Here is an 8,813-nt window from a genome sequence, read left to right as displayed (position 1 = left end):
GGGCTACTCACCAGAACAAGAGGCCAAGGGCGACTTTAAAACTAACTGTTTTTTTTTTTGTCCCCACGTACGTACGAAAACGGCTCCTGCGTGAGTGTTTGTTTGGCTGTGGCAATGTACACGGCACTGACGACACTGATATTTCTTGACAAATTGATTACATAATAAGGTGCGGATTTGTCTTAGCCTCAAACATGCTATTTGGGTGTAGGAACAAATGGTCCCGGAATAAATGGTCCCGGAATAAATGGCCCCGGAACTTATGGTCCTGGAACAAATGGTCCCAACTCCAAAGTAGGAACGAAGGGTCCCGGAACTTATGGTCCTGGAATGAATGGTCCCGGAACAAATGGTCCCAGGCACCTCTTCGGGCAAAATGAATCTATAAAACTCCACGTAGGTTCTCTGATTAAATTTGTTGCACCTTGCTGGAGTGCAGTATCGCCTGGTCTCATATAAAACTCAGTAAATCGGCGAGCGCAATGCACCAGTACAGCTCTATGTTGACTGACGGTCAGTAGTACCGGCCCACTCACATTTTTTTTATATTTTATATAGCCTAAATAATACCGTCACTGTAAATGGGCTCAAGGCACAGACTCACGTGGGACACGCTTCTCACGTGTTCACAAAATTTTGTATCCTTGCAAATATTGCACGTCAGCCAGCTTAATTTAAACAGTAGTTGTGTTTCTCCCCTTCATAAGAAAACTGCATTCACGAAGAAAATTATGGCAGCCGGTTATTGTATTCGCTTTAAACACCGCCCTGGGCTGGTCAGTACACGCGGATTTTGATTGAAATGTCTGCCACTGGTTTGCTTGTCATTCGGAATAACTAAAAAAAGGCGAGCAAATGAAGCACGCGAGGGCGTACACGTGCGACAAAACATTTGTATACCTCATTTAACTCAAGCAAATTCAGCCTTAGCAAATATATTATATATGAACAGATACAAACAAAATACATTGTGCACAAATACGAACATATAAACATAAATACATTGACCCCCTTCCTTCCCTCTTACAGGCGCTCGTGCACAGGTGCAGTAGGGGTGGGACCATTTTTTCCTAGTTTGAAGTTGGTACCATTACTTCCGGGACCATTAGTTTCGGGACCATTTTGTCCGGTACCATTTGTTCCGGAACCATTTGTTCCGAGACCATTTATTCCGCGACCATGCTATTTTCATACTCAGTTATATATACTGAAATATTGCTAATCTACGAAATTATGTTCAACAAAATCGCTGACCTCGAGAAGCGCACACGTTGAACACCATGCAACCCCACCCCTTTGTATAAGGGGGATTTACGCTTCAAACTATAAACTTATTTGTTGCCCCGATGGAACCACTTCTAAATCCCCTGGCCTATGGGTTGGGACCACTTATGACAACCACTATTTTGCCTCCCTCAGCACGACGTCGGCGGCCCTGTCACGAGCAGGGTGGGCGGCGTTTGGACGCTCCACGGTGTGGTGTCCGGAGGAGCCAAGGGATGCAAGGTGGGAGAGCACCCCATGCTGCACACCCGGGTGGCGCTCTTCGCCGACTTCATCGACAAGTACACCCACGGCAAGGGTAGCGAAAACTGCGACATTCTGAGGGCATAAACACGCAGTAAAACATGCATTCTCAAGTTTTTTTTTTGTAGAGTGGCTTTTCACCACTGAAATAAAAAAGTCTCAACTAAGAAAGTCAGTCTGTTCCTTTGTAGTTTCATTAAACCATAATGACGTTTGATAAAAAAGCTGAAAAAATCACTTTCCAGATGAAGCTTTGCCCGTTTGTACCACGTGCCGAAATGCGCGCCCTGTTGTAAAGTTGGTCAAAAAGCGGCCACCATGTGTCCTGGTTTCAAAGCGCAATGGAACGGTGTTGTTAGCTTCAGATTTATAATGGAAATGAGCCTCCAATTCCCAATTATGATAAGGGACATACATATCGAGAGCTTATAGAATCTAGCAGTCTTGGTGCCACAGGTAGCATTCAAGAGTTCAAGACCAGTTGACCACTCCTGACACGGCATATACACTCAAGTAACAGCCGCGTGGTGTAAAAGGAGGAACCAATTACCCCACAAAGTTGTCGGTGCGGCGCTGGCTACACCACGCCCATACACAGGGTGCACAAGGCGACAGAGGCGCTTCTACGCTACTTGCGGACTACGAACCTGTACAAGGGGCAATAGTACGGAAGACCCTGGAGGCAAACTATAACGTCTAGTGCCTTAACGCTGTCGGCACACCCCATCCGCTCTATTTCCTCCGCCTTCCATTTCTTTCACTTTTTTAAAGTTTAGCATTTCCCACATAGCAAACAAGGCCTGGTTAACGTGCCGACCTTCCTTCCTTCCTTTCTTCCTTTCTTCCTTTCTTCCTTTCTTCCTTCCTTCCTTCCTTCCTTCCTTCCTTCCTTCCTTCCTTCCTTCCTTCCTTCCTTCCTTCCTTCCTTCCTTCCTTCCTTCCTTCCGTCGTACTCTCCTTCTGGTTCAACTAGCATTTCGGCGTTGTAACCACGCTTCTCATGAGCAGGTCACAGAGAAGGCAAGTGACGGAAGATCCGAGCCTCAGAAAACGGCTGTGAAGACGAAGAAATCGCCATCGGTTGCAATGTTAACGCACATCGAAACTTCCAGATGAACTAAGCGTGATTGAAATGGAAAGAGACACCCGTTAATTATGCAAATGTAGCGTTTAGTTTATGTTATACGCAGTGTTTTGTTTTTACAGAGAAGCTGCTAGCCTCTCACTGGTCGGAAAATTTCGTGTCGTAAACAAAAAACGCAGGCAGGACCCAGAAGTTCTCGCCCAAGACCCCGAGCGCATGCGTCAGGCTGATCAGGCGTGCAGCATAGAGGTCAATATTTGTGTAAATAAAAAGCCGCAAAACAAGCATCGAAACCGCATGATATCGGATGATAAGGCGCCGGTTAACAAGGGGACCCCCCCCCCCCTCCTCCCCCTGATGTGTTTGGTAAAGATTACGTGTGAAGCTGATCTCGAAATGGGAGGGGGGTTGACGTCATTCGAGGGCTAGCGTCAGCACCCAACATCTGCCGCCAGAGAAGCCGAGTGCAAGCAACAAACCCGCCGAGACAACGAGGAACATTTCATATCTTCCCCGAATTGAACGCGGCGAAAACTCCGTGAAGTTTTTGAACGCTGACCCTAGGCATGCTCAATACTTCTAGAACACGCCGGATTTTAGCAACCAAGATTACTTTAAAGACAATAGAGGTGTAATAATCCTTGATCGTTTGACCCTGCATCAATTTATGACAACCACCAGTTTTGAAATGTTCTAGCTAACATTGTATAATCAGGAGCTTTTCTAATGTTTGTTTTTCATAGTTCACAGTCGAAATATTTTATTAAAATACGCTAATGATTCCACTGCATTATTGTATATTGACTTATATTTGCTGTTTTTTCTTGCTTCCACACCACTCCTTTCTGTAATGCATTTGGCCCTGAGGGTATAATAAATAAATAAATAAATAAATAAATAAATAAGCATGAACCTATATATTTGAGACCGGTTGTTTCTGACAGGTTTCTTTGCCTGAGATACCAGGCAGCCTGTTTTCACAAAATAGGGTGCAACCGAAGTTTTTGAACAACTTGCCAGATTTTCTTGCGTCGTTGAATCCAAGAGCCCCCGGGACTATTTAAACGATGTCCGTTAAGCCTTTCAGTCTTTAAAGGGCAGATTCTCGTACGCATAGCTTTCTGGTGTATCTCGAAAAAAATTATGCTGGTACGTCATTGTTGTGGCATTACCGGCTCCCATTCATGGCGCCCAAACTGTGCAGGTAAGTGAAAGACGTGTTAAAGAGAGTAGAGAGCCCACATGGAAATGTTTCGCATTTGATATTAGTCGTTTTTGCTACCACTACAGAGAAGCGTACGCGATGATTCATTCAAGTTCCGGAAGGTATACGTGACGCAGTACTTTTGCATCCCTCCTTACTTGCCACACATCTACGGAAGAATTGAACAATGCATGACACTTCGCACGCACGGAGCCTTCTGGGAAAACTAAGCTGCCATGGAAAAGAAATGAACTATGTTCTCGGTGTAAAGGTTAGAAGAACAAAATTAATTGGAAGGCAAGCAACAGAAACAGATAATGATCGTAGCGCTGGAAGTGAATGCCGCTGGAGAACGTAAACAGTCAGCGCCACGCTCGAAGCGGCATCCGCAACACCTGGTCTCAGCTAGCACCTTTTCGTCACCGTTGCTCATAATTGAGGCTATAGACCATGTTTACCAGCTTGGAGTACCCGGAACCAAAGTATTCAAACGAAACGCTTTTCGCTACAGGTTCACGCTCTTGTTAACCCACAATTTCGTTCGCGCCAGGTTTAGCTTCTGAACAGGAAAAACAACAATGCGAACAAGTTCAAATTGGGCCATTCTTGTTCATAAATGTGGAAATGAAAGACAAATCTCCCTAATTCCTATTTTAGAACGTTTTTACAGGTAAGAAATTAACATAGGAATGATTTTACAAGAAATGGGCGGAGTGTGTGTTATGTGACTTTTGCGTACTATACAAAACCTGTTTTTTGGATATGACTTTTGTCCCGGCCACTTTTGTTTAGAAGCTTTGTAGAAGATTTTTTGTTGTCTTTTCAACCAGTCTCGTATTTTATTGTTAGTGGATCCCTTCATAGCTAACCCAACATCTCATACTGCCGGACAAATGAGTGAATGGCCACATTCGGACAAATTGTGCCTCTGCGTAGGGGCTCGAGCTGAGGAAAAGCCCACCACCAAATTTTTTTAACCATGACAATTTATTAAGCAGGAAAAATAAAACGAATTTGCATTAAATGACAGATGCAGAGCACGTGATTATAACGAAGCTACCATCACGTGTAGAGCCCAAAGAATTATTTCGGGTTGTTTCGGGCCCTTGCGTTCGCCCTCTACGATGAGCCTGGGTTATTGAGGCCGTCTGATTATTGGTAAGGAAGTAAAATCAAGCAATGCTTTCTTTTTGATCGACTAGCGGTGTAAAGACTGCTGTTTTAGCTGAGAGTTCATCGAAAAGCCGGATGGACGAACTCCAGCTACAGATTGCCCTCTTATTGAAGTCCTGCTGTGCCGGCGAATCGGAGGGTCGGGTCAGACTGTGGTTATCTAATGGCGTATTCGGTTGGCCGTTTACGAGCGCTCTGGAGTGCTCTGAAAAGCGGCCGCGCCTTCGGTTGGTAGAATTCGAGCGCTCGAACTACCTTCCTCTCATCTGTCCATCTAACTTTCTACCGCCCTCTGCCACGCTTGCCTTCTCTAGGGATCCACTCTGTTACCCTGAATGACCAACGGTTATCTTGCCTTCGCATTACATGCCCTGCCCACGCCCATTCCTTCTTAATTTCTACTAATATGTCCGTAACACGGGTTTGCTCCCTGATCCACTCCGCTCTCTTCTTGTTCATTAATGTTACAGTTATCATCTTCCATTCCATTGCTCACTCAGTCGTCCTCTTGTGTCATCCCATGAATACGCCAATTATAAGAGTAATTAGCCCCCATTTCCAAGTTATGATAAGCGACATGCATTCAGATAGCTTTGCATCTGGCACCCTTGGTGCCACAGGCAGTCCACGGCCAGTCCACGGCCAGTCGACCGCTCCTTACGAGGCCTATATACTCAAGTACCGGACGGGGCCCTCACCCCAAAAGGTGTTCGAGCGGCGCCAGCTACACCGCACCCGTCCGCAGGGTGCACAAGGCAACAGAGGCGCTCCAACGCTTCCTGAAGACTACGAAGTCGTAAAAGAGGCTATGGTACGGAAGACCCTAGTGGCAACCACCGAACTCGAACGTCTAGTGCCTTGACGATGGGATCCCACGGTTTCCTCAACCTTCATTTTCTTTAATTTTTGCGAACTTTGCCATTTCCCACATGCATACAGGATAGCAAATAAGGTCTGATTAACATTCCGGCCTTCCTCTTACCTCCTTCTTTCCTTCATTCGTCCTCTCCTTTGGTGTAACTAGCATTTCGGAGTAGTAACCACGCTTCTCATGAGCAGATCACAGAGAAGGCCACTGAGGTAAGGTCCTCGCCTCATAAAACGGCCGAGAAGACGAATAAATCGCGATTGGTTGCAACGCTCGCACATATAAAAAAATTCAGAGGAACTAAACGTGGTTTAAATGGAAATTTCACCCGTGAATTTCACGAATCAAACATCTAACTTACGTTATATACGGGAGTTTTTGTGACTCGGAGAAAAAAGTCAGTTACACGGGCCTCCGAATTAATCTTCAGGAAACTTTTCTCTAAAGTACTGTACGCGAAGGTGCTTCCACTATGTTTGTGATGACTCGTGAGGGCTCGTTGTTGGCGGTGACACCTCGTTCCCCGTGACGGTCTGTATTTCGCGAATGCAGGGCTTGTGCTTCGTCCTCATCAAAGTGAACTCTCTTGTGTCGATGATGTTTGTATCACTCGCTTGTATTTGCCGTGTTTGTTCAGCACTGCGTCTTTTCTTGTAGCGTCGCTGCCTGTCTGCATTATAACGCCACTATTGCACTCGGCCATCCTGGCGCAAGTGTCAAGGCTCAACATGGGAGAGCGGAGTTACACATACATCAAGGATTTCCTGTCGGGCCGCAAGATCGAGCTGCACGCGGGAGAGATAGATTTACCAGAACGAGACGTAGCGTGGGAACACCTCAAGGGTCGGTGATCTCACCGCTGCTCTTTAATATTGTCATGATCCGAGTCGCCGAAGCGGTGTCGAGCGTCGAAGGCGTTCGACACACCATTTATGCAGACGACATCACCCTATGGACGGCCGGTGGCACAGACGCAGGTATCGAGAGAAGGCTGCAGAAGGCGATCTCGGCCATCGAAGACCGGTTCGACGAAACAGGTCTGCAGTGTTCGCCGTCCAAGTCAGAGCTCCTGGTATACTCGCCTCGCAACGTGGGTCGGCAGCCGCTGCCCCCAAGGGAGTGCGATCGCCTGGAGCTGATAACAAAGACAGGCCAGTGAATCCCCGAAGTGCCGGAGATCAGGGTGCTGGGCATTCTTATCAACGGCAACGGTAACAAGGAGAACCTGATGAAAAAACTGGCGACCAAAACGGCAAGTACCCTGCGGCTGCTCCAGCGCGTATCGACCAAAAAGACGGGCATGCGCGAAGAGGGGTTCGCGAGTCTGGTGCAGTCTTTCGCGATCAGCCACGTGGCATACACGGCGGTGTACCACAAGTGGACGCAGACCGACAAGGCCAAGATAGACATTATGATCCGAAGAATGTATAAACGGGCACTAAGTCTAAACGAATCGATTGTTGTAGGGTTTAACGCGCCGACGCAACGCAGGCGATGAGGCGCGCCGTAGTGGGGGGCTCCGGATTAATTTTGACCACCTGGGGATCTTTAACGTGCGCCGAAATCTCGTGCACACGGGCGTTTTTTGCTTTTCGCCTCCATCAGAAAAGCGGCCGCCGCGGCCGGGAATCGAACCCGCGACCTCGTGCTCAGCAGCGCAACGCCTTAGCCACTGAGCCACCGCGGCGGGTAGGTCTAAACGAATCGACGAACACCGAACGACTGCTGCAACTGGGCGTCCACAACACGGTGAATGAGCTCATCGAAGCCCAGCTAGAAGCACAACGAGAACGACTGGCAGCGACCAAGACGGGTAGAGCCATCCTCGATACCCTGGGCTACGGCTACCAGATTACGGGGAGGCAACTCCAAGACCTAGACGAAAAGGTGCGGGAGAACGTACGGGTGAGTCCCATTCCAAAGAACATGCACCCAGAATACAATCAAGAACGAAGACGCGCAAGGGCAAAATACATAATCGAGCAATACAGTAACGACCCGCGAACACGGTACGTCGATGCGGCAGACTATGGCCAAGGCAGGTATGCGATGGTAACCATAAACGCAAGAACGGGAAGGGTGGCCAAGTCAGCGAGCACAAAGTGCGAGAACGCCACCGAGACAGAAGAGATCGCCATAGCCCTGGCGATGTCCGAAGCCACTTGCGACACGATCCTGAGCGACTCGCAAGAGGCCGTCCGCAACCTGGCGAATGGCCGAGTGAGCAGCAAGGCAGCCAAGATCATCGAGAAAACGGGTGTCCAAGAAGAAAGAAGAGTAGAAATCAGATGGATCCCGGCGCACGCGGGTGAATGCTCACCGCACACAGGGAACCACAACGAGACGGCCCACAGGGAGGCGCGCGCTATAACACACCGCGCCCCCAGTGTGGGGAGGCGTCCCGAGTGGGCATGGTGGGTGGAGACTAAAGACAGACCCAGGGGTTACGGCGAAACACTCAAGAACATGCGGCTGATGAGAAGAGCGTATCCGCCGCCCCACCGGGCGCTGGGTCGCGAAGAGGCAACGTATCTCAGAAGGCTACAGACGGCGTCGGTCACGTCACCAGCAGCGCTACACCACATGTATCCCGACGAATACCCCAATGCCCATTGCAGCGTATGTAAGAAAGGGCCGGCCAACCGGTGGCACGTCATGTGGGATTGTGCCTCCGACCCAGACGGCGCAAGTTTTGAAGAATACCCGGCGAACCTCCAAAGGGCCATTGAGTCAAGCAACAAGACGGATCAAGCATGGGCCATCCAGCAGGTCTTCATTGCGCTCGAAAGGCACGGGTTCCGCAAAGGGGCTAGCGCTTAGTAGGGCCGCAAAGAAGATGCGACGGTGGGCCACGTCGGGGCGGGGGTCGTAACAGACCCAAGCCCACTGCAGGTTTTATTGAAATAAAGTCATTTCCAGTCCAGTCCAGTCCCCTTCTTCCGTTTCGTCATTGCCGG

At 48.6% G+C, this 8,813-nt stretch overlaps 1 protein-coding gene across 1 annotated transcript in view; it reads left to right on the top strand.

The window, feature by feature from the left end:
- The window catches only part of LOC144174171 (chymotrypsinogen A-like), a 22,856-nt gene extending 21,158 nt beyond the window's left edge, over positions 1–1,698 (top strand). The window contains exon 6 of the mRNA XM_077702677.1: positions 1,420–1,698. Within this exon, the coding sequence (XP_077558803.1) occupies positions 1,420–1,614 (195 nt within the window). The 3' untranslated portion in view covers positions 1,615–1,698. The remainder of the gene's footprint in view (positions 1–1,419) is intronic.
- Positions 1,699–8,813: the final 7,115 nt, after the last annotated feature.

This window comes from Haemaphysalis longicornis, unplaced genomic scaffold (genome assembly GCF_048455015.1).
Source record: "Haemaphysalis longicornis isolate Haplotype H1 unplaced genomic scaffold, Haemaphysalis longicornis Haplotype H1 scaffold_3, whole genome shotgun sequence".
Classification (NCBI taxonomy): domain Eukaryota; kingdom Metazoa; phylum Arthropoda; class Arachnida; order Ixodida; family Ixodidae; genus Haemaphysalis; species Haemaphysalis longicornis.
The sequence above is the reverse complement of the archived record's forward strand: the minus strand, read 5'-3'. Positions and strand labels throughout refer to the sequence as shown.